The sequence below is a fragment of the Canis lupus genome, chromosome 13 (genome assembly GCF_048164855.1).
Source record: "Canis lupus baileyi chromosome 13, mCanLup2.hap1, whole genome shotgun sequence".
Lineage (NCBI taxonomy): Eukaryota > Metazoa > Chordata > Mammalia > Carnivora > Canidae > Canis > Canis lupus.
In genome coordinates, this window is record NC_132850.1 from 41223975 (window position 1) to 41251724 (window position 27750).

Sequence of the window (27750 nt, forward strand, 5' to 3'; positions counted from 1 at the left end):
CAAAATAGGTATCAAAACGAAAAAGAAAAAGAAAACACAATATTCTAAAACCTATGGGATACAGCAAAAGCAGATGTTAAAGTGAAATTGATGCTGTAATGCTTGTATTAAGAAAAAAAGTTCAAATAAACTTAACACCACAAAGAACTAGAAAAAGAAGAAACTTAGCTGAAATTTAGTAAAGGAAGGAAATAACAGAGAAAAATCAGAAATAAAATAGAGACCAAAATAAACAATAATGTAATGTTGAAAGTAATGGCCAGTTGTTTTTTTTTTTCAAAAAACCAAAGTTGGCAATGCTTTAACTACATTAAGATAAAAAGGGAGAGACATCTCAAAAACCAAAATGAGAAATGGAAGAGCAAACAATACAACAGATAACCACAGAAATACATAGTGTGATAACAGATTACTATAAGCAATTACATACTAACATATCAGATAATTTAGAAAAAAAAAGATAATTCCTAAAAATGCTTGAGCTACCATGATTGAATCATGAATCTTGAATCCAAGAAATAGAAATATTCTTAGACCAATAACAAGAATGAAAGTTGAACTAGGAACCCCAGATCTCCTAGGACAGGAAAACCCATGCCCACATGATTTCATTGATGAATTCTCCCAAACATTAAAAAAATAATAATTTGTGACAATCTTTATCAAATCTTATAAATAATGAAATAGAAGGAACACATTCAAAATCATTCCATGGAGTCAGTACTACCCTATTACTAAAGCAGGATAAAAAAAATACAAGAACAAAAAAGCGTATTTTGTCTGACATGTATATTGCTACTCTGACTTTCTTTTATATTCATTTGTATGAGAAATATCTCTCCACACCCTCACTTTCAAGCTGCAGGTGTCTTTAGGTCAAAAATTAGTCTCTTGTAAGCAGTATATAACATGGATCTTGTTTTTTTTTTTAAGTCCATTCTGACACCCTGTATCTTTTGATTGTAGCATTTAGTCCATTTACATTCAAAGTAATTATTGATAGATATGTATTTACTGCCATTTGATAACTTGTTTTGTGGTAGTTTCTGGACATTTTCTCTGCTCCTTTGTTACTTTTGGTCTCTTCTTTGCTTTCATAGAGTCCCCTTTAATATTTCTTGTAGATCTGGTTTAGTGGTCATGAACTTCTTTAGATTTTGTTTGTCTGGGAAACAAACAAAATTCCTTCTATTCTGAATGATAGCCTTGCTGGAGAGAGTATTTTTGGCTGCAGAACTTTTCCCACTCAGCACTTTGAGTAGATTATGTCACGCTCTTCTGGCTTGCCAAGTTTCTGGTGAGGAATCTCCAGCTGGCCTTATAGAGTTTCCCTTGTAAGTTAAGGACTTTGGTCTTGCTGCTTTTAAGATTTTTTTTTTATCACTGTATTTTGCAAATTAAATTACAATATGTCTTGGTGTTGTCCTGCTTTTGTTTATTTTGTTGGGAGTTCTCTGCCTTCTGGATCGATCTGGATGTCTGTTTCCTTGCCCAGACTAGGGAAGTTTTCTGCTATTATTTCTTGAAATTTCTGACCCTTTACTCTCTTCTTCTTCTGCATCTCCTGTAATATGAGTGTCATTATGTTTGATGTGGCACTGAGTTCCCTAAGTGTCTTTTTATGTTGCATAATTCTTTTTCTCTTTTGTTCAACTTTATAGTTTTCCATTATTTTGTCTTCTAGGTCTGCATTAATTGATTCTTCTGCTTCTTCTGGCCTGCTGTTCATAGCATCAAGCCTGTTTCCAATCTTGCTTATTGTATTCTTCATCTCAGATTCATTCTTTTTTAAATTCTTTATGTGTGTTATAACAGTTTCACTCATCTTCTTTTCTCAAGCCCAGTGAGTATCCTTATAATTGTTACTTTAAATTCTCCATCAGTCATGTTACTTATATGTGTTTCACTTAGACCTCTGGCTATGGCCCTATCTTGTTCTTTCTTTTGAGATAAACTTGCTTTTAACATTTTGTCCAAGTTTCTGCCTTTTTCTGTATCCTAGTAAAGCCAGTTATATCTCCTGCTCATGAAAGTAATGACCTTATGAAGAAGAGGTCGTGGAGTGTTCAGGGCCTGGCACTTCAGGGAGTGTCTCTGGTGTGTACTGCATGTGCTTTGCTGTTGTGTTTTGACTGTTCTGTCCTTCCTGATCTCAGGTATTCAACCCCATCACCCCTTGACCCCAGAGCCCTTGCACTGTGTCTAGGGAATGCTGAAAGGATCTGGTAGGTAGCAAGAGATACTAATGGTAAGTCTTACCTCATTGCCAGGACTTAGTCCTTTTTGGTGTCACCAAAAAGGTGTCAATGCCCCATATTAGTTCATCCGAATCATGTCCTTGTTCTCACTGCTCCATCTTAAGGCAGTTTTATCAAATTGTGGGTGAGGGCCCTCTCTCCTCTGTCTCTTCTCTGTCTCATTCTCTCTGTCTCCCTGTCTTCTGTCTCTCTCTTCTGTTTCTCTCCCTCTGTCTATCTTCTTCCTGACAGCTCCCTTACTTTCAGTATAATTTTTGAGACCAGTTAAGTATCTGAGGGCCTAATTATTATTATTTTTAAAGATTTTATTTATTTCTTTGTGTGAGAGAGAGATAGGCAGAGGGAGATACAGGCTCCGTGCAGGAAGCCCAACGTGGGACTCGATCACAGGTCTCCAGGATCATGAGGGCCTAATTATTATTGTTTCTACTGCTTTTGCTTGTTTAGGAAAGCATTTCTGTTGCCAGATCACGATGACCAGTACAAAGTTATCTTAAGCTGATTTACGCAAAAATTTATTCTAAATCAATACATATTTTATGTGATTCACGCACATTCTTTTCTAAAGACAGAACAACATTAATGGGAAAAAAATACCCATTATACAAGACACAGCTGAAGAACTGAGTTGGTGTTATGAACTATTGTTACCATCCCACAAGACAAGACAAAACAATATGAAAGACTTCCTCAGTGGTCTAAACTGAACTTGTCTAATGTAAAACACATTTTGCATGGTCATCACTTGTCACACACCAAATGTAGGCTCTGCATTGTTGCAGCTCTTAGAGGAACTGAAGTCCTTTCTTTATGGTGTTATTTCTGTTCCTGTTGTTTTTACCATGTGTTATGTTAAATTGCTGAAGATTACTCAAAGTATATACTAGGGATATGACAGTAATTATTCATTAAGGAGATGGAGAGATTTCAAAGTTTTGAAGCAGCCCAGAGAACTGTAAATTTAAAGTCTACTTTTAATCCTTGTAAGTGGAAATGTTGAAAAAGATGAATTGTAAGCTAAATTTTATTAACCAAGCCTGATATACTTTGGTTGCAAAAGTGATGATGCAGCTCTGTCCCTTGAGGCATGAACCAAGGTTTAACTCACTTCCTATTACATTTAGGCATACTTTAAGAGCAGTTGTTGGTGTCTGATGACTCTATTTCCAGATGGATTCATTAATCAAATATCTAATGAGTATTGGCCCTTATTGCATTACATAAACAAATATGTCAGAAGTGATATGTCAAATATGGATAAAATATGCAGGAATACTGTGTAGGAGTCACTATTTCATTCCAGAAACTCAAAGAAAGTTTCTAAAATAATGGGGGAACTATCAAGCACAGAGAAATTGAAATTTGCATTCCTAATCCCTACACTCTAAGGCAGTTTAGTGTTTTCCACTGTTCACTTTTGTCTTGCATTTCTGCTTATGTGGGCAGACAAGGTTAAGAAGAGTAAGTAGTATTGAATACGAGGGTATAGTACAGGAGCGGGCACCAGCTGGATTTGGCTGAGGGAAGGACTGGGAAGGACTGTGGTGTATTGCATATAAATGACTTCTCTCAGGGACATATCAAATACTTGAGCTGTCTGTCTTTGGGAGGCCAAAGACGGGGTTTGGCTGCAAACCGTCTTTCTAATTTATTCTTTGCCATTTATCAGTTCAGGTGCAGCCTCTTCTGAGTTCTTTCACATTTTTGTCTACACATACATCAAAGTTACTTCTTTTCATGTCTTCCCTACTGCTTGTAACTGCCTAGAGTTAGGGTTCTCTGAATAAGGACAGGCCATTCTGTGTCTTCCAAGAATGAAGCATTTAATGTAGAAGCTTACACCACTACTGAAAAGGCTAGTAGTGAGTGAAGGTAAGGAAGCCATCTTCATCTATTTCTGGAAGGACCATAGGGGTGGGTCCCAGGAGCTGGCATAGGAACCACTAGGGATCTCAAGATGTCTGAGTATGGCACAGATGATTTTCAAAAAACTTACCGAAGCTGTCTTTAACTTACACAAATAATGTACACAATAATGTATCCCTTGTCTCTAATGGTTTACCTGGGGTAGAAAAACAGCTTCTTCTTCTCCACTTTCCAGATTTCACCTAAGCATTGGTTATCTTTCCACAGGAAAGGATTCTGAAAAATATAGTCCTAGCTTTTTTTTTCAGCAATAAGGAGAAGGCCTTAGGAAGGGGCAGAGATGCCAAGCTTACAAAAAACATTATAAAGCAGCCATCAACCCTCCTCCTAACAAGATTGACTAGCCACCTATTCCTTCACTTAGGGCTATGCCAGCCCCCAATCGGTCATATCCAAATGGTTTTACATTTGTAAGTCATGAATCTCTTAATACTACCCCCACCAAGATGGTGGTGGGAATGCCCTTTCTGGTGTTTCACATGGGCATGGCTGAGCAAATTGTCCACAATCACAGTGTCTTTTCTACAGCTACAGTTTTGTTTTGATGCTACCACCAAATGGTTCTCTTTGTTCAAAGCTGAGCTAAGTTCACTGGGACAAAATCTCATGGAGACAGTAACTCAACAGCCCACATAAAGAGACATCTGTGTATTTGTAATGCAGAGAGGAAAAGAAAAGACAAGTTGAAAACTCCTTCCCCCACAACTGCCCATAAGAGGAATAAAAGAGGAAGGTCCTCTCTACCACTTCCAACTCTTGTGGAGTGAGAGTATTGATCATCATACACACGTGTATTGAGTGTCTATCATATTCCAGGCACTGTGCCAGGCAGTGGAGAATCAAAAATAAAAAAGGATTCTGGTTATCTATTGTTGCATAATAACTCTAGAACTGGTGTCTTAAGATACCATTCATTTATTTATTCTCAGATCTGCAGGGCTGGCAGGGATAGCTCTTCTCTGCTCCAGGGCATCAGCTAGAGGAGCTTCGGTGGACCCCTTTTTAAGATGGTTGACTCACAGAGCTGGAAGATTAGTGCTGGCTGTCAGCAGAGAGCTCAAGCTGACCTGTGGGCTGTGGACCTTGGTTCCTTTCCATCTGATCTCTCCATAGGCATTTCTGAGGCTCCTTGACTTTAAGCTTCCCTGTGACATGGTGGCTGGGTTCCAAGAGTATAAGGCAGAGTGCATTTTTATGACTTAGACACAGAAGCATTTCTTCCTCTACAGTGCATTGGCAGAGGGAGGATCAAAGGGAAGGGACAGATTCTACATCTTGATGGAGAGTGGCAAGGTTCTAGAAGATGTGTGGGATGAATAAGCTATTCAGGACCATCTTTGGAAAATAGAACCTGCCTCATACCCATGATGAGTACCCACCATTTGCTTCAAAGTAGATGGAACTGGAGGGTATTCTGCTGAGTAAAGTAAGTCAATCAGAGAAAGACAAACATTATATGGTCTCATCCATTTGGGGAATATAAAAAATAGTGAAAGGGAATAAAGGGGAAAGGAGAGAAAATGAGTGAGAAATATCAGAGAGAGACACAACATGAGAGACTCCTAACTCTGGGAAACAAACCAGGGGTAGTGGAAAAGGAGGTGGACGGGGGGTTGGGGTGACTGGGTGATGGGCACTGAGGGGGGCACTTGATGGGATGAGCACTGGGTGTTATGCTAGATGTTTACAAATCAAGCTCCAATAAAAAATGTACAAAAAAAACTTGTTTAGTTTAATTTAGGCTGTCTGCCTAAAAAGTTTCTGTGAAAGCATAAGGGGACTTCAGACTCTGTCCAGAGGTTTTAGGAAGGTTTGAGGAAGTGACTTAGGTCTTGAAGGATGAATAAATGAGTAGGTATTTACTGAGAAGGAAAATAAAGGGCATGGTATTCCAGAAAGGGAACAGTATGAGCAAAGGCATACCTTATACTATTGAGGACTCAGGGCTCCTCTGTGTACCTCTGCTTCCCCCATTTAATTAGTTCACGGAAATCCCATGAGGACGGCAAGGGCTTCCCCACGAAACAAATCATAGTGCCTGGATCATCATTTCATTTTGACTTTCACATTGTTTATGTTCATTAAGGAATTTCCCATGAATATAATCCTGTCAGATATAATTGTTTTCCCAGGCCTTAATGACTGGATGGATAATAGCCAGGTACGCATTTTTAGTTATTTTTTTTAAGTGATCTACCCTAGTATCAATTAGCTTCTCTGCAACCAAATCCATCCCCTTGTGCTTATATTTAAGAAGTCATCTAATTGCTGGATTTCTTTCAAACCAAGAGTTTTAGTGCACCAACAGTACCAGTCATTACCTGCAAACTTAACCAAGATGGTGATAGTCTTCCAAGAAGATGATATTTGTTGCTCACTAGAGTTGTTTTTCACCTCTGTTTGCCATTCTGACTTTTTCTAAATGTTGAAATTATAAAGAGCTTTATGGAAGGCTGGGAACAGAGCAAGCAAAAGAATGAAACTGTACTGCTTTCTATTTCCCTTGACCTTAGCAGTCCAGAAGGCAGGAAAGAAAATTACACACGCCAAGACCTCATGTCCATTAGTGCTTCAGAAATGCATTATGTCTCCTCTTGGGGCCTCTCTTCCTCCACAGTCTATAGGTTTCTTGGTTCAGTCAGGATATTATTTTGGAGCACACAGCAGTAAATCACTCTGGCATTCATCTGAGGCTTCCTTGATTCAACTTTTCAGACTAATAAGTGCCTGTGGGTCTTCTGAAATCTAGTTCTTTATTCGGCAACTCATGGGTAACACTGTATACATTATGTTTCAGGAATCCACTGTTACTTCTGATTGCTGGAAGGGATCTTCTGCCCTGCAATTATTCTCTGTACATACACTATTGGAATGAAAAAAAAAAAAACCCTACTAGTCTTAATTCATTATGTCATACAGCACTCTATTTTGTTGGCAAAACAAAGAAAAGCAGTCACCAAGTCAGTACTGAACTTCAGTTTGTTATTTTCCTTTTTTTTTCTGTTTATACTTAGTGAACTTGTTCTTCTGTATCCCTTTAAAATGAAGTATTGTGGGGCGCCTTGGGTGGCTAGACGTATTGCTCTTGATTTCAGCTCAGGTCATTATCTCAGGGTAATGAGATTGAGCCCACTTGGGGTTACATGCTCAGCAGAGTATCTGCTTGAGATTATTTTAGTCCCTCTCCCTCTGCCCTGCCTCAAATAAATAAATAAATCTTAAAAAATATTAAATGGAATCTTGTCTCACATTTAGATCTTTCATCCATTTTGAGTTTATCTTTGTGTATGGTGAAAGAGAGTGGTCTAGTTTCATTCTTCTGCATGTGGATGTCCAATTTTCCCAGCACCATTTATTGAAGAGACTGTCTTTCTTCCAATGGATAGTCTTTCCTCCTTTATCGAATATTAGTTGCCCATAAAGTTCAGGGTCCACTTCTGGATTCTCTATTCTGTTCCACTGATCTATGTGTCTGTTTTTGTGCCAGTAGAAGTCTCTTTAGGGAAAGTTCTAAGTAAATCCTTAAATATTTGGAGCTGAAACTTGCTTTGAGTGATTTTAAATGTTGGAAACTGTCACATCGAATATGATAATGAGCCTGCTGATTAATTGTCCCAACCATGTTTTTAGCTATTGTTTCATCACTATCATCATCAACATCAGTGAACAAAACAAGCCCTATCCTCATGGTGCCCACATTCTAATGGGGAAGATGGTGAAAAATAAACATAATAAATAAGAAAATAGCATAGTATTGTTAGAAGGTGGCAAATGATATGGCAGAGGAGAGAGTAGAATAGAATATGAGAGTACTGAGGGTGAAAAGATTCTGATTTTATTTAGGGTATCGAGTAGGACGCTCACTGAAGGTGACATCTGACCAAAGACTAAATAGATGAGGGAGTTGGCCAACTATTAGTCCACATTCTCTTCTTGCCCCTCTGCCATCTCACTTTTGTACCTTCCCCTACAAAACACCACACACAGGCTCTGCTGATAACCTTGCCTATGCTCTGATAGAGAACAGAAACAGTTGGGTAGGATCTTCTGTATATATCTCCATTCATATCTTCCCTTTGTTGCTATGCATGAAGTGTCTATTGCTATCCCAGGAGCCATTCTATTATCTGCTATATCCCCTCTCATTTCACCTTCTCAAGGACATTGCTCCTGTAACTGTCTCCTCTTTTTCCTGCATCATAATTTTTTGCTCTCTTCTCAGTCATTACAATCATGCTCCTGTAGCTCACATCTTAAAGAGAGAAATTCCTTGACCCCCATGTTCTCCTCCAACGACTGCCCCATTTTTGTCTGCCTCACAGGAAATCTTGAAAGTTTTATCTAGGATCACTGTCTCCACTTTCTCAACTACTATTTTCCTTTCAAACTACTCAGGCTGAGCTTTCTCCTTCATTCGACAGAAACTGCTTTCATAAGGGTCAGTCATGACCAAATTCAGAAATCATGCTATCTCTGTCATCTTACTGCCATTGTCAGCAGCATTGCTGCTCATGGTGGATCATTTGTGCCTTGAAAAATGTTCTTGCTGTGGACCTTCTTCATGGACGCTTTTTCAATCTTCCTTGCTTGCTTACCTCTTCTCTTTGACCTCCAAATGGTGGAGGATCCTCAGTCTTGTTCCTGGGTTCCTTTTCCTTCTAGATCCCTTTGTGATCTTGTGAAGTTCCATGCAGATCTTTATATAACTTCCACATGTCACTCAAGGCTTCGTCATCTCAGGACTTAAGGCAACAGGATTTATTTCTTGATCTCAGGATAATAGGGGAGAGGGAAGGAGACTGCTCTTATAGTTACAGGGGAACTTCACCCAGACACCTGCCTCTGTGGCAGGGGAAGGTGAATCCCACAGCAGTCTTCAAGGTTCTGCTCACAGCTCAATGGCCAGAGCTCATGATATGGTTCTAGCCTACTGTGGTGGTCCAGGAAGCTCAGAAGACCATTTGCCTTGAAGGATAAGAGAATCCAGTTTCAAGGACACATTAATTAAACCCATGCAGCATAGTTTCAAATGCATTATCTAATATAATTACATTTATTATATTATCTGATAATATTTAATCTAATATATTTAACATTTATATATTATGTCAGATAATACCCAATAACCTATATCAGTAGATCTATATCTATGTCTGTCAATAGATAGATATCTTAGTCCTATAAAGTAGGCAAAGAAGTTACATCAGTTCCTCACTGGTATAATGCTGATTTAAGTTGGGTATAATCCATCAGGTACATTTCTCTGTTATTGAAACTCATATGGACTTCAACTTTGACAACTTTTTCATAACCTTTAGGCAAAAAACACTTCGTAAGCTATACAGCTATGTGCCCCATTACTGTATCCTCCAATTTTGATCAGCAATGCCACCAAAAGATAAATAGAATAGGCCTAGGAAGGATGTCATAACCTTTCCAAGCTCATTAGAAGGTTTTCCAAAGTTAAATTGCTTATTCACTGGCAGCAGCCACCCTTTTCATCTGTCCTTTCTGGGTCATGCTTATTTTATGACTTGTTAATCACTGTAATTTAGTAAGGGCATAATGACACACGGGTTATTGGCTGGGTCATAACTGTAAATAGTTATCAGTGGGTTGATTATTTATGATAATATAAAGCACAACAGTGATGATATAGATGTCCTCATGTTCTCTTATCTAATATGCCATCTTGAAGGAATAGGGAGATGTTATGATGATCTGTAACAAGTGAAAGGACTTCTCAGGTTGTGTAGATCAGAAATGACATCGCTTACTTCCAAGGAGAGATTTAGTGCTACACAGAGCGAGCATCCACAAAAGGAGCATTTTCACTCCTGTTCTCCCATAGGAGGTTAAACCAACTTCTGTTCATATCTATCACACTATTTATAGTTAGTATAATAATGGCTCTGCTGAAATGTGAGTTCCCTGAGATGCAGGAACATGTCTTAGCTGTCTCTATATCCCTAGGGGCCAATATAGTGCTTGATGTAGTTAAGATTATCTTTAATAATGTTGTTTGTTTGAATGATTTTATGATTTATTATGTTGTAAGGAAGAAAATATACTTGCTTTACACACTAGGTATACTGTGATCCTAAGTAGGAGGAAGGCTATTCAATGCCAGTGTGTATTAACACTACTCATCAGATACAATCCCTCTACCTATGGTCTTATAGACAAATGGATCCATATGACCATTTCTGTCCAATAGGATGAGCACTGAAGTGGCATGTGTCATTATGAGACCCTCTGAGATTTTCTTCCCTCTGACACAGTGACCCATCATCATGAATAACTGAATTACTAAAGTAAGCTGGCCTGCAATGGACAGGTAGCAAAAACAAGATATAAACCTTTATCATTGTACCAGTCAATAAAAATTAGGTAATTTAAAATTTTCTAGTCATCATATGTGAAAAGTAAAAAAAAAAAAAATCAAATTAATTTTAATAGTTTTATTTAATCCAGTAAATGTAATTTATTTAAACATGTAATCGATAAAGAAGTTAGGTATTTTACATTCTTTATTTCAGATATTCTAAGTCTTAGCCCATCTTGACCAATACACCAAACATTGATTTTTCTTTAGATATTCTGATGAAGTAAGTTTCCTAACCTTGGTGTGTAGGGATCACCAGGGTCGATGCAGAGTACCAAGAGCAGGTTGCATTGGTGTTCACATAATAGCAACAGAGGGAACTTTTGATGAACTGTGTGAAGATTTGTGCTTAGGTCCTTAGCACTGGATCTCTCCTGATTGTGACCTAGAGGAGTACTTACTTGAGCTCCTCATAAATTTAAGCCATTTTGAAACCTTTGTGGTAGCAAGAAGATTTTTTTCTATCTAATCAGATTTTAACAAAGTAATCAACAACCTGAAAAAGCTAGTCATAGTCTAGATCCCAAGATGTTCATAAATTAATTTAGGGAACATTGGTTCTCAATGACTGTGTACTTAGTAACATACTGGGTATTGGGAATACAGCTGTGGAGAAGCTAAACAGTCTCCTAGAGACAACAGTGTAATACATAATTACAAAATTAACTCCTTGAAATGTGACCTGTATTAGTTTTATATTACTGCATAGGAGATACCTTCAAACTTAGAGGTTTAAAATAACCTATGTTTATGATTTCATAGTTTCCGCAGGTGTCAGGAGCCCAGTTATAATTCAACAGGTTCTTTCAATTAGGATCCCACAAGGCTGCCATCAGGTGTCAGCTAGGCTGCATTCCTTTCTGGAGCTTAAGTTTCTCTCACACGGTTATTAGTAGAATTTAGTTTCTAGAGGTTGTAGGACCAACACCCCCATTTTATTGCTGCCTGCCAACCAGGGACTGCTCTCAGCTCCTAGAACCACTCCTGATTCCTTGCCATCATAAACTCTCTTAGAACACACTTCCTCAAAAGCAGCAGCAGAATCTCTCTGATCTCGAGACTCTCTTTTAAGGACTCACCCAATTAGTTCAGGCCAATCCAGGATAATCTGTGTTTGCAATTAACTCAAAGTCAGCAGATCAGTATCCCAATCCCAGAAGTGATGGGTATATTCACTTAAATTCACAGGTTCCACCCACACTCAAGGAGAGGGGGTTATATAGGACATGTACACCAGGAGGGTGGGAATCTTAGGGATAATATTAAAATTCTGCCTGCCGTGTAACTTGAGACCTGAAAGAGAATGGAATCTGTTAGGCATAGAAAATAGCTTATGAGAAAACCCTGAGATTGTCAGGGGCTTGGTGATTCAGAAAGAAGAAGAAAGAAGGCCCATGTGATTGAAACCTTGGGAAAGAAGGAATAGCATGAAATAACCACTTTAGTGATTTTCCAGAGAGCCGCGGGAAACCATGGATCATAGTGCATTTTTAAAGACGTCTCTGTTGCCAATGAGAATACACAAGGCAAGAATGGAATTGGAACAAGCCCAGCTAAGAGGCTGTTGTCGTCTTTGAGAAGATAGATTGTGGTGTCTTAAAGGAGCATGGTGGCAGTGGAGATGGAGAGAAGAGGGCCGATTCAAAAGCATTTTAAGAGGTAGAATCAATAAGACATGGTGAGTAAATTGTAAGTAGGGTAAGGAAAAAGGAAAAGTCAAAGATAAGCCTGGACTTGAGCAACTTGATTTTGCCATTTCCTGAATCCAAGGGCACCCAGGAGAAGGAGCAGTTTTGCCGGAGAAGTGGATCCATTTTAGACACATTGAGTCCAATGTGCCAATGAGACAGCCAAAGGCAAGTATCACAGTGGTCTTTGGCTATGCTTATCTAGAACTCAGAAGAGAGATCTGGGCCAAAGATAAGAATCTGTGAGACTTTGGACTATGGGTGACATTGAAATCCATTGGGAAGGGATGAGATCATCCAAGGAAAACAAGTAGAGGAGACTAGAGCGTGAATGGGCAACCCCACTTAAAGGTCTACTGAGGAGAAGTGAGTGGTCATTTCACACACTCTCCTGCAGCCAATGCTAACATCATTCTCAGGGAAGAAAAAGGGTGGCTGCTTAGGAATATATACAGTACCTCAGGGGTTTCTATCCATCAGGGCATAGTGAGAATGTGTGTATGTGCATGAGTTGTAGACAGAGAATTACATCGGAATCAGCTGAAGAGCTTCTTTGAACTATGCTCATAAATTCTCATGTGTCCCTAAGGGAATCAAGTAGAAAAAAGAAAAAAAATCTCCTTTGAGACGTTCACTCTCATTTTTCAGAGAAAATAGAAGCTCAGAAAAGTACAAGTTGCTAGATGGCATGACACACAACTGGCTAGATGGCAGCCCTGCTGAGAGGAACAGAAATTGCTTAGTGATTACTTCCAGCCCTTTGCCCCTCCAGAGATGTACAATTCTCCATCAGTTTCAGAGAGTAGATTCCTGGTCCACCAAGGAATTCTCGCATCAGCTCGGGGTTCACAGAATGTCCACCAAGCATTCTAACTCTGGAAGGAAGAGGAAATCCTTATTCAGCCATTTATAGTACAGCCAGTTTCAGAACAACCTTACAGGGTATATAAGGTTATCCCCATTTTACAGATGAAGAAATGGAGGCCCATGAACTAAGTAACATGCCCAGAAACACCGGTAGCGAGTGGTAGAACTGGGTTTCAGATTTGTTTTTAATCCTGGCCTTACATTTATTTTAGGATGTGTAGAGGGAACTGTATGCACTATACCCTGGATTCAAATGTGTAACTAAACATTTTTTCCGAAAAACAAAATGACAATAGCATTTAATCCATGAGAAAGAAATGATCATATTAGCCCCAGCTCTCCTCTTGTGGAGCAGCTGTTCTCGATCTGCAGCTGCCTTGAGAACCTAGGCTCCATGCCTTACTTGCTCTGTGATCTTACCAAAGGTGCTCTCTCTCTTTGTGTTTTGGTTTGTCAGCAGTAATGCCTGCTTCATAGGGTTGGGTGATTGCGTTACCTAAAAGCCCTAAAATACTTTCTAGCATGTGGTAGCACTATGTAACTGCTCCTGCCTCTGCCACTATTTTTTTTTTCAATTGAACCATGGCTGACCTACAATGTTATATTAATTCCAGGTGTGCAGCATAGTGATTTGACAATTCTATACATTATTCTATGCTCACCATAAGTGATGTTACATCTGTCACCATATAACGTTATTAGTTTTATTGACTATATTTCCTATGTTATACTTTTCATCTTTGTGATTTATTTTATAACTGGAAGTTTGTGCTTCATTATCTCCTTTACCCTCCCAGCAACTACCCATTTTGTTCTCTGTATTTATGATTCTGTTTGGTTTTGTTTTTTAGATTCCATGTATAAGTGGAATCTAAAGTATTTGTCTTTCTGTGTCTTAATTATTTCACCTAGCATAATATAGGGTAACACACATACATCAGCCCACATCTTTATTCATTCATCCATCTATGGACACTTGGGTTGCTTCCATAACTTGGCTATTGTAAATAATGCTGCAATAAACATAGGGCTGCATATATTTTTTGAATTAGTGTTTTCATTTTCTCTGGGTAAATACCCAGTAATGGAATTATTGGATTGTATAGTATTTCTATTTTAAATTGTTTGAGGAACCACCATACTGTTTTCCACAGTGGTTTCACAAATTTATACACTTGAATCCTCTCTTTTTGTCTTGATGAATCTGGCTAAAGATTTATCAATTTTGCTTATCTTTTCAAGGAACTTGTTCTTGGTTTCATTGATCTTTTCTATTGTTTTTCCCCTCCATTTCATTTATTTATACTCTGATCTTCAAAAGATTTTATCTATTATTTGAGAGGCAGAGAGAGAGGGACGCCTGGGTGGCTCAGTGGTTGAGCACCTGCCTTTGGCCCAGGGTGTGATCCTAAAGTCCCAGGATTGAGTCCCACACTGGGTTCCCTGCATGGAGCCTGCTTCTCCCTCTGCCTATGTCTCTGCCTCTCTCTGTATCTCTCATGAATAAATAAATAAAATCTTTTTTAAAAAGAGAGAGAGAGAATGAGCAGGGGGAGGGGCACTGGGAGAGGGAGAGAATCTCCAGCAGACTCCTCGCTGAGTGTAGAGCCTGAGGCATCGCTGGATCCCATGGCACTGAGGTCATGACCTGAGCCAAAACCAAGAGCCAGATGTTCAACCGACCCAGCCACCAAGGCACCCCTCTACTCTGATCTTTATTATTACTTTCTTTCTACTTGATTCCTTCTTTTCTAGTTTTTTTATATGTACAGTTAGATTGTTTGAGATTTTTCTTGTTTCTTGAGGTAAATCTGTATCACTATAATGTACCTTTCAGAATTGCTTTTGCTATGTCTCAAAGATTTGGGGCAGTTGTGTTTCCATTTTATTTTGTCTGCATGTGTTTTTTTATTTCCTCTTTGATTTCTTCATTTACCCATTGGTGGTTTATTGGAATATTGTTAAGCCTCCATGTGTTTGAGGGTTTTTTTTTCCATTTTTCATTCTTATACTTGATTTCTAGTCATGGCATTTTGCTCAGAAAAGATGCTTGATATGATTTAAATATTCTTAATTTATTGAAACTTGTTTTGTCGTATAACATCTCTCTTGGAGAATATTCAGTGTGCACTTGAAAAAAATATCCTGCTGTTTTTGGACAGAATGTTCTGTATATATCTTAGTCCATCTGTTCTAATGTGTCATTCAAAGCCACTGTTTTCTTGTTGATTTTTCTGTCTGAATGATCTATTCAGTGATGTAAGGGGGTTGCTAAAGTCTCCTACTATTACTGTATTATTGTCAGTTTTTACTTTTATGTCTGCTAATATTTGCTTTATAATTTAGGAGCTCCTATCTTGGGTGCATAGAGATTTACAGTTGTTATATCCTCTTGTTGGACTGATCCCTTCATCATTGTGTAACGCTCTTCTCTGTTTCTTGTTACACTCTTTCTTTAAAGTCTATTTTTTTCTATAAGTATTGCTACCCTGCCTTTTTTTTTTCCACTTCTATTCTCATGGAATATCTTTTTTTTCAATCCTTCACTTTCAATTTGTATGTGTCTTCAAGTCTAAACCACTGCAGTCTTTTTCTCTAAGAGGCTTATCTGAGTTTGTAGCTGAAATTAATATCTTTTTTTTTGACCCAGCATTTTAAGGGTTGCTTTGTTTTTCTACGAGTATAGTTATGAGAAAGTGACATCCAGCTATTTGCCTAAGAGGATACAGAACAGGTACAAGTGACTACCTTATTTGACCCTTTGTGCTCAATAAAATGAAATGTGAAGTATATTTATGCCTCAGGCCCCTTGCCTTTGACTCTTCTTGCTGCCTGGAATGTTTTTTCCCTGGATAATGAAACTTCATTCTTATGCATTTTCTTCAGGTTTCTGCTCAAATGTCATCTTATCAAAAAGCCTATTCACACCACTCTGTCTAAAATAACGTCTTCTTCCCACCATTACTTTCTATTTCCTTAACCCTCTTTGTTCTTCAAAGCATACCATCAGAAATATTATATACCTATTTATTGAGAGTCTCTCTCCCCAGTAGAATTCATGGAAGCAATGATTCAGTTGTTTTATTCATAGCTGTCTTCCTAAAAACTTGTAGACTCTGAAGAAATGTTTGTGGAGTACATAAATCGATAAGTGAGTGAGTGTTAAATTGCAGTTCCCAGGATGAGATTCATGGCCATCTGAAAAGAACACCATGATTTCCAGGTATACTTCTACTGAGTATGTTTGGAACAAACTGAGTGATTCCAGACCTTCCTTCTTCAGGTGAGGAAACCAAGGGCTGAGAGGAAGAAGCCAGTTTTTTTTTTTAATAATAAATTTATTTTTTATTGGTGTTCAATTTGCTAACATACAGAATAACACCCAGTGCTCATCCCATCAAGTGCCCCCCTCAGTGCCCACCAACCAGTCACTCCCACCCCCTGCTCTCCTCCCCTTCCACCACCCCTAGTTCGTTTCCCAGGGTTAGGAGTCTTCCATGTTCTGTCTCCCTTTCTGATATTTCCTACCCATTTCTTCTCCCTTCCCCTTTATTCCCTTTCACTATTATTTATATTCCCCAAATGAATGAGACCATATAATGTTTGTCCTTCTCCGATTGACTCATTTCACTCAGCATAATACCCTCCAGTTCCAGACACGTCGAAGCAAATGCTGGGTATTTGTCGTTTCTAATGGCTGAGTAATATTCCATTGTATACATAAACCACATCTTCTTTATCCATTCATCTTTCGATGGACACCTAGGCGCCTTCCACAGTTTGGCTATTGTGGACATTGCTGCTATAAACATCGGGGTGCAGGTGTCCTGGCGCTTCATTGCAGCTGTATCTTTGGGGTAAATCCCCAGCAGTGCAATTGCTGGGTCGTAGGGCAGATCTATTTTTAACTCTTTGAGGAGCCTCTTGGCTGCACCATTTCACAGAAGACAGTTTTTAAATCGAAGGTCCAGTCAGAGACAGGGCCAAGACTGGGTAGTTTTCAACATGCTTTCACAGGTTATTCCAGTTTGTGCCTCAAAATAGCCCTGAAATTTTGCAGCTCAGAGGTCACATTATCTCTGTGTGGTCAGAGGGGAACTTGGAGTCAGAGGAGTGAAGTGACTTACCCAAGTGTGTAATGGAGAGCTGCAGTAGAACCTGCCCAGGTGATCTTTCTACTGCACAGCAGCACCCAGTTGGTTGTTGGCCAATGGTTATCTTTCAAGACAAGCCAAGGATACTTCTAAGTACTTTTGGAAAGTATGTATGCCTAGGTCTTCTTTAGTCTTCTGTGACCTAAATTCCAGCTCTTTTAAGACCATTTTATTCAAGTTTAAAAAAAGGATTTGACATCATCTTTTGAGTTCAGTTGGCCTACAGATGATAAAGGGGCCTTTTTAACTTTGGCAATCTCTGGTAGGGCCCCAAGACTTCTTGGGGTGCTGTGGACGAACCTCGATTTGTGGAGACTGTTTCTAAACAGATTTCCATTTCATTCTCCCATTTCACCTGTTCCCTCTTCCTATTGGGTACAGATGTACCCCAGTCTTATTTTTTATATAAGATGAAACCAGAATCTAAAGAGCTTGCAAGTGAGAGAGGCAGGCTCCCTTGAACGAGACATTCACTCTGTAATGTCCATGGAGAGCAACAGTCTTCAGTTCTCACATGCAGCTGCCCTTCCTAGTCCCTCTAAGAAAATACCTCTTTATACTAATATTCCTAATGTTCCATTACTATATATTCACAGCCAAAATTGCACACCATGTTGGAAGAAAGCAATATTTTTTGTTCCTCAATGAAAGCTTTAACTTTGGAAAATATTTTCAAATGCCTTTGATGAATCACATACTTTCCTAAACATTTAAAGAACATTTTTAGTGCACCAGGAACTAACTACTTTACATGCATTAAACTTTGTAGTCCTCAGAAGAAATCTGAAGTAAATGCTGTCATTCACATTTCACAGATGAGAGAATGGAGGCTTACAGAGATGATTTTGCTCAAGGTCATCAGCTACTAAGGTAGCATATCTGGCCTTTGAACCTGGAATTCCAAAGCTTAGAAATGCCAAAGCTAGGACCTTTAACCATTATACCAAGTAGTTTCTTTATTTTTTTTTCCAGTGTATAAAGAAAGGTTATATATCATTCACTTGTTTATTTCTTGTTTTATAATTCTACTCAAATATGTAGTTACTATATCTCCATGGCTGGAGTATTTGCTTCTCATGGACAGGAACTATCTCCTATTTTGCATAGGCCAAGGCACATCAGAGTTAGTTGCCTCATTATAACACAAATGACACTTTTCCAGCACAGAGCTAGTGATTAATACACATGTAATAAATGTTTGATATATAAGTGATTAACCAAATCCTTTTTTTTAACCAAATCTTTTTAAACTGCTTTACTTTCTCCTGCTACTTTTTAAGAATTGTCACCATTCCATTTTAATATAAACCAACCAGTGAAAAGGGACCTGAAATGAAAATAAATTGATTAAAAATTTTCCCAGAATAAGGTTTCTGCGGTAAATGTGATTTCTGATGTTTCCTTTATGTACAAACACATACACACACACACACACACACACTATCCATGTGTGACTGTGTACAAGATCATAATCTCATTCAGACCTATATCATCAATGTAAAATGAACTCAAATTGCAGTGAGCTTTTTCTTTGAAATCAGCACTTGTGTGTGTGATGAGGGCGTTGAGGAAGAGGAGAGGTCGATCTGCATGTCCATGTCAGATATTTTCAGAGGTCACCAGGAGTTTTTGATGAGAATTCCTGGGAGAAATGTGGAGAACATACAACCAGAGAGAGGGAACTCCAGGTGCAGAGCACAGACTCAAGCCACTTATGACTCCTTGACAAAGTGCTCTGGGAGAGCTGACATCTCTTCCCAGTGTGGACAAAGGGAGCTGTGTGCAGGCTTCATTCTTTGCTGCTGGTTTGTGTGTGGCAGTGAGAGGCACTTGGAAGACACATGGCTTGGTACTTGTGTGCCCTCCTTGAAATCAGCTCCAACTCCTTATGGAAGTTCTTGGCTTCTTTCCAGGAAACAAGTGGAACGCTGTTGGAAACAGTTCCTCCTCAGCTCTGCATAAGCGTCAGAGCCAGGGTCAAGCGGCAGTGTCAGTAAGCACAAAGAGGCAGCTGCACAGCAGAGATAGGACAAATGGCACTACTGAATAAGGCCAGCATCAGGCAGCAGCCTGAGGTAGCTGTGGGAAGGGTTCCCTGGGCTGTCATCCTTCTAGAAACCCCCATTAGTCTCAGCTTCTGTTTGTCCCTCTTCTTGTTTTCTACCTACCTACCTTTTGGCTCCTTCTTAGTCTTTGATAATTGCTTTCTCCTCTCCCAGACCTTCTCCATGTTGATGTGCCCTAGTTCCTAGTCCTTGGTCCTTCCTTCTCATTAAGTTCTGTGCTTTTTTAAAAAAAAATTTATTTATTTATTCATGAGAGACAGAGAGAGAGAGAGAGAGAGAGAGGCAGAGACACAGGCAGGGGGAGAAGCAGGCTCCATGCAGGGAGCCGGACGTGAGACTTGATCCCGGGTCTCCAGAATCAGGCCCTGGGCCAAAGACGGCGCTAAACCGCTGAGCCACCTGGGCTGCCCAGTTCTGTGCTTTTAAGTACGAATGGTGTGTCTGTAATTCTCAAATTCATAACGCCCATCTCCCCAACACTTGCCATGAGCCAGACTCACATACTCATTTGCCTACTTCACACCTGTATGTAAAAATCTCCCGGGGATCTCAAACATAGAACATCCCCCCAAAAAACAGATACCCTTTCCCTGATTCTTCTCTAATTCATTGTGTGGTATTACCATCCATCCACTTTTCTAGGTGAAGCAACATGCCCACTAATCTGGACACTGGATTTTTTTCTCTCTCTCTCCTCATTTCACCAATCCCAAATCCTTTCAAATCTATCTCCAAATTGATCTCAAGTCTGTCCCATTTTGTCCTCACTATATCTACTTCTGGTTTCAGCCATCGTCTTATCTCAGCTGACCTACTGGAATAACTTTCCTATTGAACTTCCAAGTCCTACATTCCCTCTGGGACATTTTCCACAGGATATTCAGAGTACACATCATAAAACAAGCAATTCTGTTACCTCTCTGCCTTGAACCCATTTCTAACTTCTCAGTGACCTTACAAAATAAAATCTGAACTCTTTACCACATTGAACTTGGTCTGGCATGATCTGAACTTGGTCTGGCATGGTTTGTCCACAGATGTTTTCTCCAGACCATCTCAGGTAACTCTCCCTCACACTTTGCAATATCTAGTCATCTGAGCCTTTCAATTTATGGTGTGATCTCTAGTTCTTTGTACTTGCTGTTCCCTCTGTCTAGAATGCTCTTCACTTGACTTCTCCATGGCTAGCACTCTCTCATCTTTTGGACCTCATGTTAGATGCCATACCTTCAAAGGTCAACTAGGAAATCGAAAGCAGGTGCCCCCAGTTCTTGTCTCCCACAGCATTTTTTTCCTTTTTGTCACTACTCATAACTTTAAACCATGTGTTTATTTGTTGTTTTATGTTTGTCTACTACTCTAAATTGTGCATTCTGTCTACCTTATATATTCAGCACCTTGCAGAGTATCTGATACGTAGTAGTCAGTGAGTATCTGTCGAATCTTGCTGAATGAATGTCCTTAAAGGAACATATAAGAGACCCTGGGGACCATGGAGAGATGGGAGACAGGAATTGGGGCTTGGCTCTCAGGGTTCCTTCAGACTTAGACTTAGCCATGGTTAACCCTTACTAAATCCTGATATACCCAGACAAGGACCAGGACTTATATATTCTTGCACTCCTAGCATCTAGTGCATAGAAGGTATTGAATGGGATCGTGTTGAATGAAGGAAAGAAAGAAGGAATGTTTTCTGTGAACATCATCTATTTTTACTGCAGGTAGTTTTCATACTACTACTTAATTTCTCCAGCCATTCTTCTAGGGATGTTTTTCCAAACTCCTCTCAATGGCCATTTTTCTTCTCCGCATGGTTCTAACCTAAGGGGCAGGATATTAATGAAACAACTCTGTTTCAAAAAATCATTTTCATTTCTCTTTGCTTTGTCACTTGCACACTTGGATTTATGTGGAAAGGAATACTTAATAATGAGGAAAAACCTACTTAGAAACAATAGTATAATCATTCAGTGGTAGGGAAAAGAGTGATATATGAACCATATGATAAGAAGTAATCTGTTTCATATTTATTTTTCTGAGCTGAAGTTCAGTTCCTCCTTGAAAACTGAATATAAGTAATAATTTCCCCTCACGCATGCATACACACACACACACACACACACACACACACACACGACCTATGAATAGACAGACATCCATCATCATCCAAGGGAATTCAGCTAACATTTTTCTCGAGATTATGAAAATAAAACTTTTAATTGTCTCAAATCAAATCTCTGTTCATTAATAGCTTATTTTGCTTTTTTTGTTGTTGTTTATTTTCTAAGACATGGGATTCTCTTCAGATTAGCTTGTATAAACCGATAAAAGAACAGTTCAGAAATTATGCATCTTCAATGCATGTACATAACCATGGATTTATTTAAACCTCAGAATTTATTAAGTAGAATTGACAAGGGAGTCAAGGGATGTGAGTGTTATCTCTGGGATAAATGTTCAGTTAGTCTGTGAGTGAATTACTTGACCCCTCTCTCTCCCCCTTTAAGAAATTGAAGGAAAGCCTCAATTGTGGTTTGTGTAGGAATAAAATGACGTAACAATATGAAAGTGCTTCCAAAATGATAAAGCTCTAGAAAATGATAATAAAGTGATAGCTTTATAGTTATTGTTGAAATAAGCAAAATGAAGTTATTTTTATCATGCTGAATGAATCAAAACAGCTATACTTTTATGAAGAAAGTGGTAGAGATCCCACATTAGAATTTTAGTTGACTATGTATTCAGGTAACGAACTTGGCTTTTCCACACCCAGACATGTGGCATTTAAAATGTGCCCTAAGTAGAAATTTTAATGTATTCTCTTTAATGTTTTTATATATTCATGGTTATCTACAAAAAGATTTTTCTTCTACTGTATTCACTTTCTGTAAACCTAGCAATTACAGTAATTTCATGAAGGGTATATCCTAAGATTGTATTCTGCTATAAATCATAGTTTGGTTGAGTCTGTGAATCAGTCACATTCCCATATTTCTTGTAGTATAGTTTTCTTCTTTGTCTCAGAGGAAGATGGGAGAAGAAACAGGTGAATGTAGAACCTTAGAGAAGCTAAGTGAATTTAAAGAATTCCTATTATCACAATTAACATTTTCAGGTGGGAAAGCCACAAAACCCTCCAAAATTCTGAAGTATATCTTTTTTTTCTTCAAAGATTTTATTTATTCATGAGAGGCACAGAGAAAGAGAAAGAGAGAGAGAGAGAGAGAGAGAGGCAGAGACACAGGCAGAGGGAGAAGTTGGCTCCATGCAGGGAGCCTGATATAGGACTTGATCCCGGGACTCCACGACCACACCCTGGGCCGAAGGCAGGAGCTAAACCTCTGAGCCATCCAGGGATCCCAGTATATCTTTAATATAAACAATAAGATCCATTTTTAAAGAAAATAATCTTTCTTCTGTTTTATAACTTGAAAACTGTGCTATATGTTGGAAAACAAATGGAAGTCTTTTCCAATGTACAAAAATGGTCAACTGATACGCTGAGACCATCTCAGTTTTGCATCTGCAGACATAAATGGGACAGGATGGAGATTTTTGTGTATGTATGTAGTTTCTCCATGTTCTATATGGACATTGTCACCTGTGAGCTCATTCAAACTCGCCCTGGCTGCATAGCTCTAAGCACTCAGTATGGAGAGGGTTGGATATAATGGGTTACTAAATAGAAAACCAGTTCATGCAAAGAGATCCAGCACTGGTCCATCACATCTTCAGGGTGTACTGACTTGTCTGTTCCCTGGGTGGGCACCTCATTTGCAGTAACCAGCTGTGTTGGTTCAAAGAGTCACTCATCTGCACTTACTTCTTATTTCACAAGACAAGCAGCTTTCATCTGGTCCAGGACTAACTGCTCACATTTCACTAACCATATTTTGAATTATATAAGTATTGGTTGTGTGCTCCCTCTGTACCAGGCATTGTGCTAGGACCAGAGGATTTAACTGTGAATAACAAACTTTCCTTGTTCTTAGGGGGCTTACAGTCAGAGATCTGCTTGTCCCAAGCTAGAATATAAAACCTCATTTTGGCCTGGATTGCCAGAAAGTTTGATTTTTCAGACCACTCTCAAGGGGTACCCCCGCCATTGTGGATTTGGGCCTAGGGGGTAGTTTTCCCAAACTCCCCTTGGGAAATTCAGCACCATTAGAGTCTCTGGGAACTTTGTAGTTGAATACGATTTGATTTTCATAATATCTTGAAGAGTTCTTAATAAATTAAGTACAATATTGATAAGCCCAGCAAGAAGACTCTGAATGAAAATATGAGCAATGTATTGCAATTGCACATCATCTGCAATTGAAAAACAATTCCCTGTAGTGCAAACTTACCCCATAAGTTTGGGCCTCTTTTTTTGCCAACTGTGTAAAAGCATTGGATTGTTTATAAATACTGTTACAAGGAGAGGCTAGCCACAAAAGCCTAACATATCTGTTGACATTCCTATACTATAATAATTTAAATGGCATGCAGTCCAGAATGAGCCTGTGTGAAAAAGATATGGTTAAATAATAGACCACTTTTCTGATTTAAGCTGGCTTGGCTCGGTTTTCTCATTTTCCTTCTACCTCCTTCCACAACCCAGCCCTCCCCCTGGGAAATGACTTACAAAGAAAACCTAATTGGAGATGTCCTTTTGGCCAGAGACATAGACCAAAAGTTGTTGGGTGGTTATTAAAATGTAAAGTCCTAGTTTACTTCCCTGTTTATGTGCCGTATGGATAAAAAGCCCAACAGGAGCAAAAGTTTTGGGCCAAAGACCACAGTCCTTTGAAAAAGCCTTCCTTGACACCAACCCAGATTCAAGACTCAATCACTCAAGTACCTCTGTCTCTACCACCACCACCAATTTTTGCTTTTGCCTGGATGATTGAGAGCATCTCTTCCTCTCTCTGCTTTTACTGAAGCTCTCTCTTATAATTTTTCCCCACGCAGCAGCCACAGTGATCTCTGAAAACCTGAATCAAAATGACTTCTCAGTGTTCCTAAAATAATGTCCAGTTGTCCTGTTGCAGGCTGGTAAAGCACGGCACACCCTGGCTCCTCTCACCTTTTCAGCCTCTTCGTATGCTAATTTTCATGATGAATACACTCCAACCATTCTACTCTCCTTACTGTTCTTTGAACGTCAGATGTGCCAATCTATTTCTCAGCTTAGGGCCTGTGTACCTGGAACACTCATCCGATGCTCTTATCCAACTCTGGCTCCTTTGTGTCTCAAATTTGTATGTTCCCTCTGCAAAGGGGCATTTTCTGGACCCTTTGCCCTAAGTCATGTGCACCCCTCCCCATAACTTCTAAGATTCATTATCTTCAGAATATTCATTACTGAATTTATCCCTTTCTTTTAAACTTGGTTTTGTCTATTTCTTTCCTTCTTTCTTTTTTTTTTCTTTCTTTTTTTTTTTTTTTGTATGTTCACAGGATGTAACTACCACTCATATCTCTTTTGTTCACACACAGGTCTCCAGCACTTAACACACAGTAATATATTCACACAAGGACCCAATTTTTTGCTGAAGAGTGCCCCAAATCTTAAACTCCATATGGGTTCTAAGTTCCAATTCAATTTAAATCATAGGAGACTTGGATATACTTTTCAATTTAGTTTATTTTTTCTGTTTCAGTCCTCTCTAATAAATAGTGACATTATCTTTGTGAAGTTGCATGCCCCATGGGAAGTGCTTGGAAGATATGCAGAACAAATGAATGTAAGAATGCCTTTCAGGTAGGTGTAAATGTATTTTCCCTACTCTCTTCTGCTTCCCTGTAAGACTAATGTGCTCCTCTCTTGAAACAAATAAAACTGAAATGCAGACTGGAATACTATTAGAAAAAAAATCTTAAGATGTTTAGGAAATGCATAAGTCTTCATGACTTCTAATGACTTCATGGCTTTTTGTGAAAATTCCTGGCTAATTCAGTTCTTAGCAGGTAGATATGTCAAGTGCCTATGAGAAAGGAGCATTTGTCCAAGTAGCATTTTCATTCCCAGAATACCATTTTCAGAAGCTCTATGTCCTGCTTCTTGAATGGCTAGACCCCAGGCAGGTCCTAACTGACATTAAAATCTGCTTCCATTAAAGCAAATTCAAAAAAATTTCATGAAAATGTGGTCTATTTTTAAAAATAAACTATTTTAAAATTTTAAAAAGTTGGATCTTAAATACTGTGCAAGCACAAACATTGATATTTATTCCAAGGGTAATAGAAAATATTTTAGGTGAATTGCTGGAATTGCTTGGTTGTTTAAAGGATTAATTTACCTTCATCTCATAGGGAATATTCTTATTTTCCATATAGATTAAGGAAAAGTGATCTATATTTGCTAGATTGAAATAAAGTATTAAACTTGAAATTATAAATGCCAAGATATGTGGGAAGTAAATAATGGGATCTTCTAAAAGAGATGGAGGAATTTAGTACCAAGGACAGTTCTAAAAGGAATAAAGAATTAAATACTTTTGATTCCCAGTTTGCCAATAAGACCAAGTCAGATGACAGAAACCAGGCAAACTGGTGCCAATTCTAAAATATACCTCTTAATGACCTGTGGAAAATTATAGAGACAGAGAGGTGCTAGGGACACATTTAGAGAAGGGCAATTTCCATTCAGAGGTCTATAATGTATCTCCCTGGTGCATCTTATTTTCTTTGTTTATTGGCCTTTATGTTCTAATACGAAGTCAAAATAGAGGCTGAGATTTCTAGCATCTATTTACGTCAAGGCAAAATTCTCAGAGGAATTGAGATAAACATAGTTCTAAACTTTTGATTTATTTTTGTATTTAAAATGTAACAAAGGAAATCTGAGAACCCACGGATTTAAAAATATTATATAAAATCCGTGAGTCATATATCAATTTAGTTTCTATTGAAATTTGTTACACTATAATTATAACGAAAGCCAGTTATTTATCAAAGCTATAACCACCCAATATGGATTAATACTATATCACACATAAAGGAATGGGTAGGAAATATCAGAAAGGGAGACAGAACATGGAAGACTCCTAACTCTGGGAAACGAACTAGGGGTGGTGGAAGGGGAGGAGGGCGGGGGTGGGGGTAACTGGTTGGTGGGCACTGAGGGGGGCACTTGACGGGATGAGCGCTGGGTGTTATTCTGTATGTTGGCAAATTGAACACCAATAAAAAAATAAGTTTATTATTTAAAAAAAAAGACCAAAAGGAAAAGAAATCTATGCTTAGATACAGTCATATATCAGACCAACATCTTATAGCCAGCAGTCAAAAGTCTATGTTTGATAAAAATGATATAGTAAAACTTAGTGAAATTGTTGAGTTATCCCTCCCCAGCAATCTCATGAAACCTTCCACCAGACCTCTTTCACAAGCAAAGAATCTAAGCAGAATGTAGAAACTTGAGCAGTGTTAATGCACAGCAAATTCCTGGTGCCTGGAAGCACCTCATATATGAAGGGCCTGACAGTGTCATAGCTAATGCGTCTACATGCTCAGTACATAGCAGAAAAGTGCTGCCTGCAAGCAGCATTAATATTTTCCTTATGCCACATTAAGAGAATGTGATCCAGGGAATAAATGAAAAGCATAATAACTATGAATAATAATTTTCTTTTTAAATGTGGGTATTCCTGCAGGACGGTTTTAGGAGAAAATACTGTTAATGTGTGGACATTAATTGGCCTCATTAATATTGATGTGATTTTTACCTAAGCATAGCTTCACTAGCTACAACCTGAAGCATTTAAAATGTGTGCTATTATTTTGTCCAGTGTTCCAGATAAATAACTCTAGCCTAAGGAGATCTATGTATTTCCAAAGGAAGAATTTTCCTGCCATATCACTTCAACAAAATGTAAAAACATCAGCTTGGCTACCTGTAAATGCCTCAAAGAATGTTATGTGTATTGTTTTCTGTAGATTGCACTTCTGAATCCCAGGTTTAGTCTCTATGGATTTTTTATTCCTACAATGCTTAAAACAAAGTTGAAGAATAATTTTCTTATGGGAAGTTGTGAACAAAATTTGCTTCTTAAATACTTAAATATCCATGGATATGGGCTCTTTAATTAATAGACTGATTTTAGGGTATTTTTCGGTTTACAGAAAATTGAGTTGATGCTACAGTGCTCCCATGTATCTCCTCTCACCCCATGCACAGTTTCCTTGTTGTTAACATGTTGCATTAGTTTAGTATATTTGTTACAATTAGTGGACCACTGTTGATTTATTATTATCTAAAGTCCATAGTTTACTTTAGGGTTCACTCTGAGTAGTATATTTCTATGGGTCTTGAAAAATCCATAATGTCATGTATCCAGCATTAAGGTATCACATATAATAGTTTCACTGCCCTAAAAATCCTCTTTACTCCATTTGTTCATCACATCTCACCTCAAAACA

General features: G+C 38.5%; 1 protein-coding gene across 12 annotated transcripts in view; it reads left to right on the forward strand.

Moving 5' to 3' along the window:
* ANO4 (anoctamin 4) overlaps positions 1 to 27750 on the forward strand; it is a 403411-nt gene that overhangs the window by 218772 nt on the left and 156889 nt on the right. For 11 of the 12 annotated variants that reach the window (XR_012005974.1, XM_072773292.1, XM_072773290.1 and 8 more), the window contains one exon: positions 24990 to 25090. Coding sequence is in view for 9 of the 12 variants with exons in the window: in XM_072773292.1 (XP_072629393.1) it covers positions 24990 to 25090 (101 nt within the window). In the remaining 3 variants the exon portion in view is untranslated. Of the gene's footprint in view, positions 1 to 24989; positions 25091 to 27750 lie in introns of those variants that run through there. The other variant, XM_072773296.1, reaches the window with a different exon arrangement.